The 20778-nt window shown below is 43.0% G+C and overlaps 3 protein-coding genes across 3 annotated transcripts; 1 reads left to right on the top strand and 2 right to left on the bottom strand.

The window, feature by feature from the left end:
- Positions 1-368: 368 nt before the first annotated feature.
- Positions 369-3584, bottom strand: spring1 (SREBF pathway regulator in golgi 1). Its single transcript, XM_079161628.1, has 5 exons — positions 2936-3584; positions 2188-2344; positions 1939-2090; positions 1550-1663; positions 369-904 (listed from the first exon to the last, which is right to left on the bottom strand). Exons 1-5 carry the CDS (start codon positions 3029-3031, stop codon positions 821-823), a joined length of 603 nt encoding a protein of 200 aa, XP_079017754.1. The 5' UTR covers positions 3032-3584; the 3' UTR covers positions 369-820.
- A 381-nt stretch (positions 3585-3965) lies between these two features.
- rnft2 (ring finger protein, transmembrane 2) lies at positions 3966-18330 on the top strand (the record flags this gene model as incomplete). The annotated part of the gene is made up of 9 exons (XM_079161706.1): positions 3966-4012; positions 4329-4843; positions 4936-5012; positions 6399-6499; positions 6851-7004; positions 10509-10658; positions 17481-17546; positions 17683-17784; positions 18139-18330. 9 exons carry the CDS (start codon positions 3966-3968, stop codon positions 18271-18273), a joined length of 1347 nt encoding a protein of 448 aa, XP_079017832.1. The 3' UTR covers positions 18274-18330.
- LOC306696908 (kelch-like protein 10) lies at positions 12040-14605 on the bottom strand (the record flags this gene model as incomplete). The annotated part of the gene is made up of 5 exons (XM_079160634.1): positions 12040-12396; positions 12554-12703; positions 12905-13522; positions 13995-14478; positions 14601-14605. The coding sequence occupies 5 exons, from the start codon at positions 14603-14605 to the stop codon at positions 12040-12042; spliced, it is 1614 nt and encodes a 537-aa protein (XP_079016760.1).
- Positions 18331-20778: the final 2448 nt, after the last annotated feature.

The following is a 20778-nucleotide window of genomic DNA, read 5'->3' as shown; positions in this document are numbered from 1 at the left end:
TCACTGTATTGAAATTTGTGGACAGATGGACAGAGCACACGGCGAGGCAGATAAGTCTGTCAAAGTCCCATCAAAGCAATGCAAGAGGACAAAAACACTGTAACAAAGATTAATGTGGGCCCTGTCCTCCTCAAATTAAGCGATCAATTAATATTCAAGTAGAAGTTCCAATGTTTCGACAATGTATCAACAAATATAAAAATAAGTAATGTTCAGCATGCTTATATCACCCTTATTTTGTATAAACTACACATATTATCCAGAGTTGAACTGCTCTTTACACCTGTAACAAAACCATTCATAAACATTTCAAAGGTATGATCAAACATTTTAACTCTCACCATTTATAAAATAGAAACCCATTTCATTTCACAGTCACTTTTATTAAATAGTTTCATATGCATGCACTACACACTGAAGTAATGACACATTCTTTGCTGTATTTAATATATAAAAAAACAAACTGAAACAGCTGTTACCTTCTTCTAAAAATGAAGCCTATTTTATGACATGAACCGGTTTGAGGCGAGTCCTGATGGATGAGCTGCCTGCTACGTAGACCTGATGATCATCACGGATGAATGTATGGAGCGTTCTATGCACTTATGAAGTGTAAATAATCACATACAGCTTTTGTCCATTTTCAGGTTGGTCTTGGACGTCTCCATCTCTTTGCCTCTATAACGCAAAATTGTCCGAGACAGCAGTTCCTTTGCAGAGAGTCTCCTCTCCAAGCACCTTGAGGGGTCCGAACGGGGACGCTTGTATTGACCCGCTGCTGTTACAACGCTTCCTAAACCCGAGATGGAAGTCAAAATGCTCACACAGGAAGCAGCTCTGGAGGACTCTCTCCGTAGCAGTACTTTGCTTGAGGGTTTCGGTAGGTGTTCTCATGTTGAACACTCTGCACGAGGAGGAAAAAGAATAAACATGTTAATATATTCAAGTAACTTCTGCTGCTGAATGAACCGATTCAATAGATTAAAATTGAGCGTGAAACTTTTGTCTCCTAAAACAAACAAGCATTTTAATTTGTACCCGTGGTAATAAAATGTAAACATTCACTCAGCTCCAGAAACCATAAAATGCAGATTTTAGGAATTTGTCTGATGCTCTTATTGACGGCAACTAACAACTTAAAAAAGATACATTCTAAAATGTGTAAACATTTAATATTAGGGAGAGCAAAGATCAAAGCCAGGGCAGAATGAATGTGAAGAAATATAATAATATTCATGAAGAGAACAGACAAAATGTGTTGTTGCCATTTTTTTATGTGTAGGAAATTGATGAGACAATAGTATTAAGTCATAGTGAAACATTCATCTTCTGTCTAACTTTGACTGTCCAAAGAATAGACGGATGAATATTAGATGAGGGAAATATTGACTTAATTGTCAAGTCATAGGTCTTGTATTTTTTTTTACCAATCATGCTTAGTTTCAAAATGACACAAGCGTTTCAGACTGACTCTGTAGTATTCATGAAGACAGGATTGTGTTCTGTCAAGAGTTTGAACGTTTTCATTTTCGCTTATCTCGTCACTTACTTGAGAAGAGGTCCGACACTTGGCCAGGCACAGCTCAAAATGATCCTCCACAGCGGTGAAGAGGTTCTGGAAACCTTCCGCTGCACGATTCAGGAAGCGCTCAAGGAGAAGTTGCTGAGGAAGAGTTCACAGATAAGAGAAGAGTGAGCGTCTGTAAAGCACACAAGCACAGATTCCAATCTGCTCAACCTGCTCTTCCTTCCCCTCGCGGTCACTGCTGTGTTTAAAAGGCAAACTCAATATTCAACTTTAAAAGATATAGCATTTGAATTCTTGCATTTCAGGATTGTTCATTAATATAAAATGCATTCATGCAGCATGTAGACACATTACTTTCTGGATGACAGTAGCGCCCCACGGCCCTGAACATCCTTGATGTGACAGATTACCTTATCGGGCTGGAGGCAGCAAGACACGCAATACTCATAGATGCTACAGCAGCCGTTGGCCAGGCAGCTTTTACAAATGTACTGTCTGGAGCTGGGAGCGTTGACGTTACAGCAGCCGTTAACCAGCAAGTCGTTTCTCTCGCAGACGTAACCTGTAAAACATTAACACGGAGGAGAACATGCATTGATTAAGAGGAGCTGCCGTGTTATCGTCACTGTATGGTGGTGAGTGACGGCTGCACCGCTCACCAAGTTCGTCTGTGAGCAGCGTCTTGCCCTGGATGGAGTTCCTGCACTGAGTGATCTGCCGGCTGCTGTTGCCCAGGTTGAAACGCACTTTCCAGGGGATGCGATGGTCTGAATCTCTAACCTCTAAGAGCGTGCGGTCCCGTATGGTCCGCTCCTCCTGCACAATTCACACAGGGGAAGGCCATGAAATGCCGTCAAAGAAAGAAACTCCACAAAGTTCAGAAGAGGGTCAGACAATATGATGAGGTATAGAGATCAGGAATCTAAAAGTGTCGAAATAAAATGATCGGCAATATAATCTATTAATCTTCTAAGTAATCTTTTCAGCAAACATGCAGAGAATTCACTAGTTTAATTGTTTTCAACTTTCTGCAGTTTTTTAGTTATCTGTATGAGTGAACTGAATATATTTGGGTTTTAGATTATTGATCGGACAAAACAAAGTAACTTGTTGTAAATTGTGACAGAATGGTTCAGTAGATAAACCGTCCACGTGTTGAATTGTACTCAAGACACTCAACGCCAAATAGACTGATTTTGCAGTACCATTTATTTGAAGCTATCGCATGCATTAAAGACATCGAGGGCAACATTTTGAGTTAATGAGCAGCACTGCTTTAGGGCAATATTGGGTTTGCAGGAATTGTGCATCAAAAAGAGACATCCCCATTCAGGTTACTTCTTAGATTTTGTATTAATGTACTGCTGCAGAAGACACTACCATTTAGTGCAGTGTGAGTTTGTGTACCTGTTTGAGCGTGCTGGTGAGAAAGTAGATGAGAGACAGTCCGAAGACAACTCCCAGCACCCAGCGCTTCCTCAGTAACCGCCGTAGCACCATCATAGCATGACTTTCCAGTGTCGGTCCAACACATCAAACCTCCAGAGGGGGGTGGGGGGTGGGGGTATCAATTCCCTGACTGACGTTATTTGTCAGGGCTGTGTAACGACGTGATGATGACTCGCACAAAGAAACTGTAAAAAACGGCTGTGCAAACTGACGTTAACTAGCTTTAACTGACAGCAACTGTGATAAATAAACGTTACCGTTAGCATTACCAACAAGACAATAGCTAACCCATGTTGCAGGTTTGAGATGCTGACGGATGACAGATGGCTGTGAATGTGAATAAAGCTCAAAAACAGTTAACTGGTGTGCACGTAAGCTAGTTAACTGTGCTTCATCATAAAAGCCTGCTTTGTTAGCCTGCTAGCTAGCTGTCGTTAGCATTAGCTTTCTCTTTTAGATAAGCCACACAATGATGACAATAAACAATATATTATGACGCAGCCTATTCTTTTAAAGGACACAGCTGTGTATCGTCCGACGTTACGTCTAACGAGCAGCAACTGTGTTTATCCAGCGACGTCTTGTCATCCACCATCTGCAAAACAAATTGTCCAACACGGATGTGGTGTGGTGGGAAGGAGGACGCTGATTGGTCGATACGAGGACGTCGATGACGCCATACAGGAAGCCTTTAGGGCAGCACTGTCGGAGCATCTTCTCTGCTGCAGCATCAACAACCTAGCTAAACCCGACACTAAAGCTAAACCTGACACTAAATATGCCAAGAACTGCGGGACAATTCACAGAACTTACTCAGGTAAAGTCGTCTGCAGTGTTGTTCAGCTCACTGCCTAACGAGTAAAAACGCACACAAAAGGCAGAATAGCTGAGGAAACGTGCTGCTAGCACCGGCCTCTCTCTCTGTCAGTCAGAATCTGTTGATTTGCATTTTTGCAGGGCTGGACCATGTGGTGGTGAGCGGTATGCCATGCAGAGGAGACACAGCAGCAACACGGATGGCATGCCCTCGGAAAGGTGAGAAGAATAGCTCTCAGAAGCATCACAAGCCCTTTGTTTGTGCCATATGTATGTGGATCCCCCCATGTCTACATGCATACAGCTTGTCTTTCATTGTCTAGTGATACCATAGATGTCTACCATCTCCCTGCAGTAATCAATTGTTTGTCTGTGCTTGGGCCAAACCAATGTTTAATTGCAAGATTTCAAAGCCAGATCCATAAAGAACTTGACTCTTCTGCACAACCTCAGAGAGGAATTTTACTAGACAGGATATGTAAAATGAAGCATAGCCATTGTCTAGGCTTAAGATATTTTTTGTATCCCCACTCAGGAGCCGAAGCCAAACTCTGGGATCAGAGAGCAGCCTAGATGAGGGTGGTGTGTTCGACTGCCTGAAGCCCGACTCGCCCGCTTCACCCCAGCAGATCTTCTCCGGCCTGGTGGGCGTCCCCTCCGGCTCTGTCTCCTCTGCCCAATTCCAGGCAGCCGGCTTAGTCCTGGGCTCTCCCCCTGAAGTTTTTATCCAGATGACTGCATCGTCCAGAGAAGAAGGAGGCCCCCACCGCACGGAGGGCGGACCCTTTCTCCCTCGGCCGCCCCCGCACCACCATCACCACCACCACCACTTCCACCACCAGCCCCTGCAGCACAGGACCTCCTCTCTGCTCCAGCAGGCCGCTACGGCGGGCGGCTCAGAGAGGCACAGCTCCAGGGAGGAGGCCCAGGAAGACCCGTCCACCCCGGCCCCAGCCCTGTCTGAGCTGAAGGCAGTAGTCACATGGCTGCAGAGAGGCTTCCCCTTCATCCTCATTCTGCTGGCTAAAGTCTGCTTCCAGCATAAGCTAGGTAGTGCTGCTAACAGTGTCTGATAGTACACTACTTGCATCAAAGAGTCATAAGGTGTGGTTTAGTGATGATGTTGCACTTCTCTCCTGCAGGTATTGCTGTGTGTGTGGGCATGGCCAGCACATTCGCCTATGCCAATTCCACGTTTAGGCACCAAGTGTCATTACGGGTAAAAAAAACAAACTACAGTACTTTAACTGCTACACTGATACAGGTTTCAAAGACAATGACAACATCTCATCTTTTCAAATGTTAGCCTAAATACTGATACATACATAGTCTTAGATCAAAGTCAGGCTAAGCACATACTGTTATTAAAGGATAAGGCTGGTGTTATTACATATGTTTATGCCGCTGCGCCAGCAACAATGTTGTCGGGTTCGCCCGTCTATTCTCGTGATATCTTAAGAACGCAGAAAAGGACTTTCTTCCAATTTGGCACAAAAGTCCACTTCCACTTGTCGTAGAATATTTTTATGTTAATCGGGAGAAGAGAGTGATATTCGCAAATCAAAATAATCCAAGTCTCAATCATTCAAAGTTGTCCTTTTCCATTTATTCTCTTGCAAGAGGGAGAATACTCAACACAGCTCCTCACTCAGGGTGTGCTGGAAGCATTGTTCCACATCAGTTCACATCCTCACACATTATATACACTACAACAGAAACAGTCTCCGCCTTTAGACAGGTCAAAAGGTGTCTTACGCTGGTTGATCAGCTCCCATTTTCCATTGATCTCATTGTCATTCTCATTTACATTAACCCAAACATCCCCAGGACAGAAACAAACCCTCAGTGTGACCCTTTGATCATCTTCCTGTGTCTGTCTCTACAGTCCTCTAAAGTAAACAGTAACTCTCAGTTCCTGATCTGATCATAAATCATGCCGACACAGAGCTATCTGTTCCTACCCCATGTTTGGACAGAGCTCAATGTCTAACTCTGCTTTTCTAATGTTTCTAAACCATTTCATGATACAAATATATTTTTTACCATTACACACTCAAGGGTGAACTGATTAGAATTTGGTGGTCAAAGGTGAAGATCAGTCGTCTGTCTAATTCTCGTGAAAGCGATATCTCAGGAACACCTTGAGGGTTCATTTTTGTCTTTTTTTAAATGGCTCGTAGGTGTAGTTTCCCTTTTAGTAAAGGCAGAATATCCTTCTAAAACATTGCACTTTGTTTTTTTATCAAACATTACTCAAACAGGAGTTTTTGATAGTGCACTTGTTGGGGACTATTTTCAGCCATGGATGAATACAGATTGGGTGCTCTAGTGAGTATTTACAGCAGCGGGATGGTGTACATTGGATTGACTCAGTGCGTAAACTAAGTTACAAAAAATGCAACCAAAAACTGAAAAGTGAAAGGGAAAAATGAAACGCCCCAGAGCGTTCTTAGCAAATACACGAGAGCGCGTACACACAAGCTCACTGTTAGACGGACTGATAACGCACCACAATGTAATAAGAATGTGTGACATTATTGCAAGTGTTGATTTGCAATTTTAGATGTAAAGAAGTGTATTGTGTGTTTCTCTTCTATGTCGCCAGGCGGAACGTTCTGTGTTTGTTGCTCTCTGGATCATGTCGTTCCTTGCAGGGAATATAGTGTATCTCTACTACACGTTTAGCCAAGAGGAGCTGCAGAACAGGTAGTGTACACGCAGGTATTTAACAGTAGCTTTGTGTTTGTTTGTTTTTTACGCCTGCCATCTTATGTTTTAGATTTTTTATTTTTTTTATATGTTTTAGGTTTTCCCATTCTTCTTGTGTTGTGTAAGCCATTTCATTTTGACTTCCATCTCCTTTAGGGAACGTTCCTGTTCTTGTCTGGTCTTGTCCTGTGAGTATTTTGTGTTTATTTCATTTTTTAGTTTCGAGAGCGTTCTCTTGAGTTATGGTAAACATTTGCCTCTCTGTTGCTTGTCATTCCTCCATCCTGTGTGAAACCACCAGACCTCCCATTAACAACTCCTCTACATGTTGTTTTCTTTTTCTTCTAGCCTCATATTTTCCAGGCCCAACCTCAACAGCTTTGACTTCTTCGACCTGATCTGGGCTGTGGGCATCACCGACTTTGTCCTTAAGTACTTCACCATCGGCCTGAAATGCTTTGTCCTCTTCTTGCCCAAGATTCTGCTGGCCTTCAAATCCAGGGTAAGAAATCCACATTGATTCCTCTGACCCTTACAGAGAATGTGACTTATTTTTACCTTCCTTTATTGTATTAAGTGCTGAAGTTACTTTTATGCGTTATTGATTTATAAATCAAATCATCAAGCAAAAAAGTAAAACAAATGATCTGGTTCCAGCCCCTCTAATGTGAGGCTTTGAGATTTATTAACTAATTAAGCTTTTTTTGCCCCAACCACTTTATGGCAAACCTTTTGTACATTTGATCAGTTGACGGCAAACAAAGGCCCAAATGAAGAATTAGGCTTACTTTTAACCTTAAGGTTTTTAATTCTTTGACTTCTTGTAGCTGCTTCACAGTAAAAGCTGTAACACTATAAGAGCATGTAGGAGTGTATTTGTCCTTTTAAAAACACATTACTGAGCGTATAGACTGACCAAGCAAACCTTGTATGACACACTTAAAAGGCATCTAATCTGAGTGTGAATGTATAGACTGCCATATTCACATTTAGTTTATCCATAACACGGTACAAACAATGATTGAGTGATAGGAAGTTCACTGACAAAGTTGAGGAACTTGGTAGACAAAATAAAAAAAAAAAAAAAAAAAGAAATCAGCTAAACTATGATGCAATACTCCGCTGAGTGAAGAAAGTGCTAAAGGGTCACAGTGTGAAACCGCTCTGTATTCATAAGGCCTGTGCAATGTGGCTGTCTGTGTGCGTGGTTAGTCTGGCCTGAGGCAACGGACTATGACTGCACACACACACACACACACACACACAGAGAGACTGTGATTTCCATACAGGTGCAGCTCATATTCCGTGTGTGTGTGTTGGATAGGGGGGAGGAGGGGAGTATTAGGATTACATTTTCCACTGATAAACAGACCTACAGGCCTATCGGAACCACGGCAGCCAGCAACTGAGCTCATTTGCCCTCGAGGGGATTGCACGGGTGAGGTCATCCCTCCCTGGAGCTGGACCATTACCTGTACCCTACACACACACACACACACACACACAGATATACTACACACACACGTACATCATTTTACAGCTTTAAGGGACACATGTTGAGGATCTTAGGGAATCCCAGATTGTATCATCACTAGGGACTGTGACGGCCGAACAGTCCCGTCTGTTCTGACCTCCATAAAGTCACATAATCAGCCCGTCTGCTTCGTTACTGCAGAACCAACACGGATGCACTAATGATCCTACATAATCACCAGCGTCAGCGCAGGTGATGATAGGCACGCAAACAGAAGTTCCATGACGAGCAATTAATTGTGTGTTGCTGTGAGTGTTTTCCTTCCTGTTTACGAGGTGTCTCTGAGTCTCCTGCTTCCTAAATGTGGTGGTCGTAACATCGATCTGTGGTTTATGTTTTGCTCTGTTGGTGCTGCTCCACTTGTCTGCTCTGTTTGCCTCGAGCAAGATTTAATGTTGAAGACTTTCTGCGGCTGTTCAACAGGAGTCACAAGTTAAGTAGGGCGAGTAGCTATTTTTTTTTTTTAAACTGATGAATTATGTTAATATTATTATTGATAATTAATTTAATTCATTGTTCATACAGGTCTTAAAGTAAAATATGACCATTACTCCAAAGGTTCAAGGTGACATCTTAAAGCCCAAATATCTAATTGTTTAAAAACAATATAAAACGCAGAGAACAGAGAAGCAGCAATGTGTGGCATTTTTGCTTGATAACCTACTGAATTGATTCATTTATAATTAAAAGTCAAATTTCATTCTAACATTATCAAATTGTATTGGTTTGTTTGGAATAAATAGAGGAATAACTTCGTGCTGTTGGCTTCTCTGATCAACAGTCGGTGGCTGTTAAGCAGCAACACGCGTAGCAGTGTGAAAGCAAAGACGGCAAAGAAAAAGAAGATTATAACCACGTTTTAAGCCCCACCCACTTACCCGCAGAGTTAATAGATAACAATGTAATAATAACGGCCTCGTAGATTAGAAAGTAAAGTTTTAAGTCTGTTTCTGTGTGTAGTTTTGGAGTGCATAAAGAGATCAGACAATGTAATATAACCAGAAAGGAGGAAACTACTCGAACACGGCCTGCAGTGGAGCTTACTCAAACTCCTTGGCTTCTGTCCAAACTTAAGATTTGACAGTTTTTGCGTGGGCGTGACGGGCACTGTGGGATACGAGGCTGAGGGGACAATAAGGAAGATGAATTAGCCACTAGCCGAGGCCTTCCTCCCCGACCAACCTGGCTGCTTGTGGCTCTTTACCCACAGTCATCAATCTTTGTCAGCGAACATCCAGGAAGTCATTATGCAAGCTGTGATGCCACAGGGGCCATTAGGGAATCAAGTTTGCCTCCATTTTGGTCCCCTCTGTTTTTAACCCTCCCCAATTCACTTAATGCACTTTGTAGCAGTCAGAAGTTCAATTTGTTCTTCGTGATTATTTAGGGAAGGGGTTCCTTTTTTTAAAGGCAGCTAGCAAGCCCCCGTAGGGCTGGGTTTAATGTGGGCATTGGGTAGCAGGTGGAAAGAGCCGCTGCCAGTTTCCCTTGCAGTGTGGGGAAATTGCCTGTACTGCTGTGAAACTGCGGCGCTCTGGACAGCAGCCATGTTTGGGCTGGAGGCATGCTGTTTTTAAGCTTTTAATACCGCACTGCTCTTGACTAGATAGAAGAGTGCCTCCAAGCTGTTCAGCTCTTTTCCGCTTTTTGGACAGTAAAAGAGTGGATCAAAGGAAGAATACATATTGTCTCCATTTTAGTATTTTTTCATTTAGTCAAACTTTGGTTTAAGCCTTAAAAAGGTCGCCTTTGTTTTTGATGTTTTGTCTTCGAAGGCACTGCCAGTTTATTAAAACGAAAAATATTAGGTGGGCACATTCCCAGTCACTGCCATCTACTGGACCATCGTCCGTATATAAGAAGTGGACCTCATCGCCGTGATGTCACCTATTGGTTTGTGGACTACGGGTTTGAAGCCTCGCCATCTTGGTTTTTGGCCGTCGCTATTTTGTTGTTTTGCAACCAGAAGTGACATGAGAGGTTGGAGCAACAATCGAACTCTGAATAAGACAGTTTTAGGTGACCTAAAAAAAAATAACAATTTACCTTTTTTGTGAACTAAAAACACACTGGAAAAGTTTAAAGTTCTAAGACGAAAACACAAACAACTCCCAGACCAGACAACGCCCTGCTTTGTCTATTTACTCTAAATGGGACCATCATTTACTCAATAGACATCATGCTGTATTGATGAATTCTTGAAACTAGCGATTGAGACCATAAACTCATGTTTTCAATGTTTACTGAGGTAATAAATCAAGTGAGAAGTAGACTCATTTTCTCACAGACTTCTATACAACCAGACTTCTATTAGCACGCGTCGGCCCTCCAATGCAAGTTTAATGCACTTCCACATTGGCTTTACTTTTCAGACCCGGAGGTTTCTGCCTGATATGGACACAATGTTGGATAGAAGCACCAAGAGAGGCCTCCTCTACTATTGTACTTTCTAATTTGTGTGTGTTTATCTAGGGTAAATTCTACCTGCTGATAGAGGAGCTGAGCCAGCTGTTTCGGGCCCTGGTGCCCATCCAGCTGTGGTACAAGTACATCATGGGAGAAGACCCGTCCAACAGCTACTTCCTGGGAGCCACACTCATCATCATCTACAGCCTCTGCAAGGTAATCTGTGCCCGGTAGCAAAGCCTCGAGCAAAGATCAATATAGTGTTCCAATTTATATAAATTAAATATAGACAACACAATTCAATTCCTGCATCAGAATTAATTAATTTAGACCAGGGGTCCCCAAACTACGGATCCGGCCCGCGGGCCGGATACGGCCCGCCTCCACATTTGGTCCGGCCCCCTGAACAATACCAGAGACGCATTATGATTTTTTTCAGTCTGCACAATTAATCGAATTTTAATCGCGATCACGATTTTGGCTGCCACGATTAAATGAGCATGATCGTCTGCGATATTGACGTTTAAAATACGTGCTCTGTGTCGTGGAAAATAATCTTTTTAACCTCCCGGTGAGAAATAATCGAGATGAGAAAACTCTTAAAATATAAAAACATATTTATTTAACAGACACTAATGATAATTCAGCTGAATGGATAGAGCTCTTTCCCCACAGATGGTTCGGAGGTCTAACAACAAGGAATAGACAAAAACAGAGTATATGCACGTTATCTCGTCTCCTCCCTTCACCCCCCCTTCACAGATGTCGTCCTCCTGTCTGCCGCTGCACAGACCAAGGCCAGTTCCCAGCCTTTTCGTGGGAAGAGGGTTAGGTGGTGAAATAACACTACAGCAAGTCAGAAATGCTAAAATACCGATGAACTCATTTATCGTTAGGTTTTAAATGAGCCTGGTTGGTTTCATCTACATATATGCAGGTTTAAGCGATACAAGTTATACCTAAAAGAACGATATGATAAATTTCCACAACACTCTGCTACATATCAAATCAAACGCTTCCTGAATCAGCCAACCACCAGGGGGCGAACGAGATGAGAGCTGTCATGCGCGCACCCTGTAGAAGAGTAGAAGAAGTAAAAGAGCAGAGAGACGGGAGCTTGAAGGACGAGTACTTGTGCTTAATTTATTTCCACGCCGGCATGTCATGTCTGTCACTACATGGTCGCGCGTTTTCAAGTCCCCTGCTCTCTGTATCGCGCACGGCGGTGTTCCGCCCCGATCAGCGCGCACAATGCAACAGTCGCTCACCACCCCCCCCCCCCTATAATCGTGCGGCGGCCCTAGGTCAAACGATATGTTCAGTGATGTGGCCCTCACAGGAAAAAGTTTGGGGACCCCTGTATTAAGGCGTTATTGTTGCAGTGGTGCACTCTGGATCAACCCGTGTGTGTGTCTGCAGATGGGACACAGCACCCCCCTCACAGAACATAAAACTTAGAAGTTGCACAAACTGAAAAGTTAAAAGAAAATCTCTGGAGGAACAGCAGTTCAATGCACAAGAAATATTTATTTCCTGATTTTATGTTTTACGTCTTGCCGGGTGGATGATGGCACACGGCACTGTTCAGGAGTCTTCCTCAGTCTTCAGTGTCCACAGATTCGTCGTCCTCCATGAAAATCGACATGATGTGACGGGGGAAAACATACTCGGCTATGTTGCGGACCCCTGACAGCACACAGCAGCTCACGGCATTGCGGCAAATATCCAGGGAACAAGCCTCCGTCCACTCGTCAGTCGTTGCGTCGTAGTACTCGACGTTAGTGCATCTGGTGACGCCGTTGAAGCCGCCAACAACATAGAGCCGGTCATTGAGCACTTCGACACCGAAGCTGCTGCGGGGAGTCAACATATGGGACACTTGTTGCCAGGAGTTGCTCTCAGGGTTGTAGACCTCTGCGCTGGACAGACGGACGGAGCCATCAAAGCCACCAAACTTTTGGGAGGAAAAGTGAAAACGAAGGGTGAGACGTTTGAAATGAGATTCAACCAAATTCTTCGCCAAAAGAGAACGCTCATCTGAGTCTAAAACCAACCGCTGACCAAATCTCTACATACGTCACACAGTTAGCGTGTCAGTGTTTCATACTTACTGCGTAGACATGGTCTGCATATGCAACGATGCCAATTCCACTGCGCTGGCAGGTCATTTGGCTGATCATTGTCCACTGGTTGTTCTCTGGGCTGTAAAATTCAGCCGTTTGCAGGCAGTTGGTCCCATTGAAACCGCCACAAATGTAAACCTGGGGAGAATCGGAGGACCTTTAGTCTGACACTACTCTCTGGCCAGTTACTTCCACACAGCCTCAAACAGAAACACTAATTGTGTAACTTGAACTTGAACTTATAATTTGATTATTTTTACAACATCGCAGTCTCGTTTCAAATTGTTCCCGTCACCATCGTACTGTTACTCTTGAATTGCTCTAGTTCACTTCACCCACCTTGTTGTGGAGCGTCGTGCTGCTGGCTTTGCTCCTTTGCTCGTGCATCGACGCGATGAGGCTCCACTGGTTGGTCTCGGGCCTGTAGCGCTCTGCGGTGCTGAGTCGTGAGTGCCCGTCATAACCTCCCAGGGCATAGATGCACTCGCCCAGCACAGCGACGCTCACGTAGCATCGGCGGTGGTACATGGGTGCCGCCTCGTGCCAGGTACGCGTGCTCACTTTGAACCTGCGCACGCTGTTGAAATGCTCGACCCTGTTGAAGCCGCCGATGCAGTAGATGTTCCCGTTGAGGACGGCGGTGCCGTGGTAGGCGCGAGGTCCCTCGAGTTGGTCTGTCACCTCGATCCAGCGGTCGACGCTGACGTCGTACGACTCGATGCTGTTTGTTGGATTGACGCGGCTCCAGCCCCCAATGGCCAACAGGACGGCGTTAGGCAGGCGAGAGCGTGCAAGAGGGTTGCAGAGATGCAACACAGAGGGTCTGAACCTTGTGTAGATACTTAGGGTTTCGATGGCTATCCCGGTCAAGCGCAGGCACTCCGCGTTGTTTTTCACCAGCTCATTGGACATCACATTGAACCTCATGTAGTCCTTACTCGTCAACACCATTCTTACCTACACAGAGAAAAACAGGACACAATCTTTCAATTGAACTCAATGGACTGTACTCAAGTTTATTTCAGTTTGGGCCGGTGACAAAGCTGTCAATCGAACGCTGATGCGGACTTAACAACTGGTGCGGTTTGAATTTGTTGTGGGAAGCCCGACATTGTCCCTTTAAACAAAAAGGTAAAGAGCAGCATGACTTGCTGTCTGTCTTTGGAATCTCATTTTCCCATGTTGGTCCATGTAGTGTTGATGATACAGGATGTCAGTCGCCCCCCCAAAAAAACTACCTGGCAGTCCATGTGACTTCTGTCTGAACACAAACTTAATGAAAGCACCCTAAACTAGACTTGGTCTTGGTTCTGACTTTAATTCCACGAAGGTGGTTTAATTGATCGTCGCTGCAATTTAGGATAACACCATCAGCCAAATGCTGAAGATGCAAGTCTAAACTAAATCTGGTGACAGAAGGTTAACATACCTTAGACAAGAGCACTGCGATGTGTGCTTCTCGCTCTTCAGGTTCGTGGTCGATCCAGCGAAGGATGGCCTCGAACGCCACGCTCTCTTTGCTCACATTGAGGTCGTCTATACCGAGGATGTCGGTGAGTTGCTGCACAGAGAGCTGCGGGAACTCTTCGGACGAAACCACCTCCTCAAAGTGATCAAGGATGAAGTGGTAGGCCTTGAGCCGCAGCGCGGGGGAGAAGCAGGTGTCGGTGACCTGAAAGATGCCGATGCAGTTGTTTGGGCAGAGCTGCTTGCCCAGGAAGTCGCAGCAAGCTTTTACCACGCCCATGACGTTGAACTGATCGGCTGCCATCAGCAGCTCCTGCACGTTTTCCTCCGTCACGGAGACCAAGCCGGTGTACGCAAACTCAATGATGAGCTGCATCATGTCCGGAGACAGGCCGGGTATGTGGAAGACCTTTTTGTCTGGAGGTGACCAGCGACACCAGAGAGCGCTGCGGGTCAGAATGAACACACAGCAGAGGATTGGAAACAGACTTCAGATTTTCATTCTCATCGTCTCATTGATAACAATGATAACGTTTTTAAGTAAGCATTCACAAAATCAACATATTACACCATTTTGCATTCAAGGGAAATTGTACAATACGTAAACCGCCGGACATCATTCAGAGTGTAACTAGCAGGAACAATGTCACTGTCAAACAAATGTCACAAATATGTAATATTACATTTTGTACGCTATTTTTGTATTCTTTCTGTGATCTCTCTGGAGCTGTTTCACCACCATCTACAATTCATCGAATTAACCATGTCAAGTGTGTGCAATTACTTTTTTTTTGTTGCATTAAATTAATTTAGTCACTTTTCTGAACACACTAACTACTCAATGCTACTAATCAATACGAATCTGCTTAAAAGCACATTACTTTGGACCTGAGACTATTGTAGCTGATACATTATATCTTCTTCTCTATGTTAAACTTGTTTTTATCACTAATGATCCATGAACGTATGTAATTCATCACATATCAGGATTAGTCTCTCAGACTTTAGATCATTAACTATTACTTTCTGCTCATTTGATGGATATACATTCACAAGTCCCCCCCCCCATATATATATATCAGATCGCTAACTCACACGAAGTACAGGCTGCATCTACACAGGATGACCCTATGGATTTCAAATGTTACGTCCTCGACTTTGATGACTGCGTCGCAAAGTTTTCTCTCCAGACGGAGATAATTAAACACTGAGCTTGACATATGTGAAAATTCGTCCCAGTCGCCCATCTTGATTTTCTGAGTATGAGAGTTTTATGGTCGATGACTTGTCTCAAGGTGTCTCAACAGGTCTTTTGAGTCAAGAGAGAGAAAGTGAACACACATCATGATGGGGTGCTAGAATTCTAGGTCCAGGATTCCATTCTAGAATGGAATCCTATGACATCACTGATGAACTGACATCCTCCAATTCAACCTTTAGACCATACGATTGACATACAAGCATAAAGTTATGCAGTATTTATTGCTGTAACTTAGTTTTCTTTTTGCGTTTTACATATAGCCTACATCAATCTGACAGTGGTGTTTCACCAAAATGGCAAAACCATTATAAATGTTGCTATGTTTTGCATATAATCCACACCGTAAACAGTGTTTTTTAGCTTTTGACAGAAGCCATTTTACTGTATGGTGCACATTATGTTTTCTGGTAGTTTTACTACAGATGTCCAACAGTAAAATAAGCAACTCAGTCATTTTACTGTTAGTTTACTCCTTGGTCACTTTGTTAGGTACTATATAATCTTAGACGTTCAAGGGCTGACAACAGATGGAGGACGAACTCCTGCGAAGAAAAGGGCTCAGCATAGAAAAATAGAAGCAAGTGAAGCTGCCTAAAATATGAATATTGCTTCTTAAATACTAAAACCCCTTTAGCGTTTTCTAGAGCTTACATTGTTCTTTACACCTCACAATAGGAAATGATATTATTATTATTATTATTATTATTATTATTATTATAGAGTAACTAAAATCATGATAATATTGTTACTCTTAGAGAATTACTGGAGACTGTGTGATGGTACTGTGTTATAGTGATGGTGGTGGAAGACAAGAGGTCATAAAGGATGCAACAAACGTTACAATTTTATTGATTAATAGGCTGATTCATTTCCAGATAATGTAGATTATTTTCTCGATTAAATTTCCGCGTTTTGTTAAAAAGTTCCCAGTTTCTAAAGTCGAAGGTGATGCCTTTAAATGTCTCTTTTTTTCTTTCTTTAAATCATTTTCCTTTTATATAAAACAGAGAAAAGCAGGAAATCTCAAGCCTGAAAGCAGCCTTTTCTGCCATTTTTGCATGAAAAATTACTTTTTTTTAACTCAGGTCAAAGTCTTGTTTTGGGAGTATGACTATCTTCAGCGAGTTATTCTTCCCCCGGATTGGAGAGATATTTGGGCCTGGATTTTAAAACTGAAACAGAAACCCAAGTTCACAGCAAGGCCAGTCACTGAGCAGTGGCATAAGGGAACTTAAAATGACTTCCGGAGAAAGAGATTTTTAGAGCCATGCGGCAGCTTCCAGTCTGTCACGACATCGCAATGGGAAGCTGAAATAGTGAAACTATTTGTTAGATGAATGAAACGCCAAATGACGGCATGATGAATTGTTTGAGCTTGTCACCGTCATGTGTTCCGTAAAGTGTGTTGACAATTCTAGTCGAGACTTCTTTTAATACACCAGTGACTCAGCGGATGTAGCTGTTGGTGATGTGCTTGCTCGGCTGAACTGGGTGGACAGTTTCCTGGGTGTGTGTGTGTGTGTGTGTGTGTGTGCGTGCTGAGGTGCAGCACTCCGGTGTTTTCCAAGATCAGGCAATGTGAGCAGTGTGAGAGTTTGCCGATGTGCATCAGTGGTTGATTCACCGTCGGCATGCTGTTTGTGTCACACGGGATAACGGTAAGATAAAGTTTAGAGAAAATGTTGAAATGCATAACCAGTAGAAGCAGAGTATCTCTTTATGTTGAATAAAATGATAGAGATTAGAGATGTTACTTTGCTGAGTTGCTCTGGAGAAAGTGCTAACTCGTTGCTGTTAATCAATCGAGCAAACTGTTTTTTTACAGCACCTTTCATACAGGTCAGTGCAGTTCAAAGTGCTTCACAGATGACCGACGAGTTAAAACTGAACAAGTGTGGCTGCCGACACCAACAGAAAAGACGAAAGCAATTCAGCAACTAAACAATTTGAGACGATTGGACCTGAGACAATAAAATGATCAACATGTAGTAAAATAGAATTAAAAGCTATGATAATAGTAAAACGGTGTGAAATAGAAATTAGATCAATAAAACAATAACAATTATTCAACTTCAATACAATGCAATAAGTGAATAATATGATTATAAATATGAGGGCTTCTGGGCAGTTGCAATTGTTGTTTTTTTTATAAAAAACTGATTGTGCTTCTTCTTTATTGTTTTGCAGTCCTTTGACATCTGTGGACGAGTGTCTGCCATCCGCAAGGCCTTGGTCATGCTCTGCAGCTCCCAGGTCAGATTCAAGCTATTTTTTTATTCTTTTCATATATCAGTGAACACACAAGAGACATGCTCAACTTTGTGTTTTTGCATTGAGATTTAAATAAATCCAGGAGAGTTTAAATTTCCCTCTTTTCTGTGTCATCCAGAGTTATGGAGTGAGGGCAGGCGGTCAGCAGTGCAGCGAGGCGGGCGATGTCTGTGCCATTTGTCAGGCGGATTTCAGAGACCCCATCGCCCTTCTCTGTCAGGTAAGGACTCTGTGAAGTAGTCAGAGACTGCTGAACCGCTGACCACAGCCAGCATCACCCATGGGTGTGGTTGGGTGTGGACAGAAGTGTACTAAGTTGCAGCTGGAAAAATTCAGTGTCAGTGGAGAAAGGTGAGAAGTTAATCCACCACAAGTTCATAAAAACAAGTACTTTCAGCTGGTTTTAAGTTGCTCTTTAAAGAAAACGACCATTTTAACAGTGGTTCCCTTTGTAAATAACAACATGCAGGGCTGTAATGAGATGTATTTATTTAGAGACATACGTTAGCTGTGCATGTTCCTCGTCTCTTTTGCGAAAATAAGAAATGTGCGCGTGCATTCTGTTCCTCTGCAGCACGTGTTCTGCGAGGAGTGCCTGTGCTTGTGGTTCGACCGGGAGAGAACGTGTCCGCTGTGTCGCTCCACCGTCATTGAGACCCTGCGATGCTGGAAGGACGGCACCACCTCGGCTCACTTCCAGATCTACTGAGCTCCGACGATGCATCACGTGCCCCCCGGGAAGACGGGATTGTGCTGTATTGCGAGTTAGACAATGGTGTGTCATCTTTCGCTGTTTATCTTCGTGTGGTAACTCTTTAAATCAGGGTAAGCAGAGTAACACGCAATATGTAGGGGAACTTTAATTTTAGAAGCATTTATAAAGACCTGGGGTCTCATTTATAAAACACTGCGCAGGATCCCCACTCCCCACTAAATGTTTGCGTACGTTCAAAGGAGGAAATGCACACTTGTTCCCTCCTGGAGTGATTGTACGAGAGCTGTCACTGGTTTTCCAGACTTTGCTGAAATACCCAATCCTTATGTGAAGGTGAGGTGACTGGAGAAGGCAGAGTGTGTGACTCCAGTGAGCTCTGATACCTGCATCAGATAGCTGTTTTCAGTTTGTCTGTATACAGTATGCTGTATCTGTCCCTATGGAAGAAACCATCAATTAATCACTCAAGTCGTTTTCACTGCAGCGGTTGTAAACACAAAAACGTTATGAAAACTAAGATCGTACTTGGTGATATATGCAGATTATTGAAAACTGTTGACGCTCTGTTTTGCAAAGTAACGTGCGATATGAAGTGAAATCGCTATACGTGTAATGATGCCTCTCATGTTTAATATCTACAGTCCGGCTTCAAATCACCACCTCACCATCTGCGTCTGCAGCTTCCCTGTGTCTCCAAAATGTTTGTGGGTCAGAGTTTCCGTACAGGTGCACACATTCGCCCGTCAAGTTTGTTTTTGTAGATCACAACTTCTGCGTGGGAAGTGAAGTTCACCTCTTTCAGGCCCCTTTTTGTGCGTACGCACCGGTTATAAATGAGACTCCAGAACATAAAGATTTGTTGATCACATTCTTTTCAGTGCAGACAAGTTGAGCACATTGGTGGTAGAGGCCACGTGCACACACCTTAAAATGAACTTAAATCTTGGACTAGTGTCAGTTTTACAACTGTGCCATTGTTGTCACATTTTTGTGTGCATGTAGACTAAGCCAATATTGTCAAAGCATTTTATTTTACACTCGACACACGATAAAAGAATGTCCCTTTGATTTAGTGTGGTGGTAATGTAAATAGTCACACTCTATTTGTGGTACATTTTGCACATTTCTTTTGTATATTTTATGATTTTTATAATTAACATTTTTATTTGGTATTTAGCTTGACATTTTTGCGATATTTATTTTGAAAGACCCTTTGAACACATCAAAATGTCTCAGACCGATCGTAAGAAGAAAATCAGTAGGTCTGTAAGTAAAAGGTTCTTGGTAAGCGGTAAGGTTATTTAGATATTGAGTAATGAACGTCTAGTGGTGTGTGTCAGCAAGGCACCGTAGTCAGCATTTTATATTCTTATTAAGTGTGGTGCAGACGCTGAAGTCAGTGGGATTTCACTTTGCATTTCTTTTTAATCGAGTGGGAGCTCATGTCTGATAAGCTTCCATGTTACAATCTTTTCATTGTTATTCTATATGAATATTGTTGATATGAATCACTTCCATTAGAATAGTCATTCTTGGGTTGCATAATAAACACTATTACTTTAATGCAAGTGTGGTTTTCAGTTTGAAATTAAAGCACTTTGAGCTCATTTTGCATCTCTTGTCTCATTGTAAAGACACCTGCAGAGAATTTATTTCAGAAAGATTTTTATTACTTTACCTAAAATCCATATGAAATATTTAATAAAGTATAAATAGCACAGACTTGTATAAAAGACAGTTTCAGTAATTCTGCTCACATTACACGTAATATATCAGAGAAAAAGCTTATTTCCAGAAATCACAGACAGCATTGACAGCATAACTTCCGATGCGCAGGTCCAGTATCTGACGAAAAGCCGCTTAACACTGCCCCCAACAGATAACGCTAAAGCACAGGAGAATGTGTAAACATCATCTAAACACTGTAAAAAACATCCATCCTCTCAGAATTCACGTGTTTACACTTACAGTATAGCTTATGTAAAAAGGTACAGTGCATTATGAAGCTCACAAACTGGTCTATTTCAGTGCATTTCTTTTTTTTTTCACGACTGCTGCACTAATTGTATGTAGCCTTATACATTTAAAGGTAAAATCAAGTCTAACCCTTCTGCCTTGAATGCACTCACGTGGTGGGAGGTGGAAATTCAAAGGAGTCCTATACGTAAGCTTTTCCCTCCACTCTACCAGGGGAGGATTACATCACCGTTTTTGTAACTGGGATGAGAGACGCAAAGGGGGGAGGACGTGCAGCCGGCTGGCTGCAGGGCTGCTGGTTCAGTGGGTTAGCTCGTTATGAAACTCTCAGTGCATCTGCATCGGGCCTGAGGAAGTCTTCATGACATATAGAGTTTAGTCAGACTCAAAGTTACGACCCTGAAACGCTCATTTAAATCCTCCTCCTCCTCCTCCTCCTCCTCCTCCTCCTCTTCCTCTGTCGGACTCGCTGCACACTTTCCAACCTGGACCGCATCCTCCGACTCAAGTGCATCCCTCGAT

Source organism: Pholis gunnellus (assembly GCF_910591455.1).
Source record: "Pholis gunnellus genome assembly, chromosome: 6".
NCBI lineage: Eukaryota > Metazoa > Chordata > Actinopteri > Perciformes > Pholidae > Pholis > Pholis gunnellus.
This window is presented reverse-complemented; position numbering and strand designations above follow the sequence as displayed.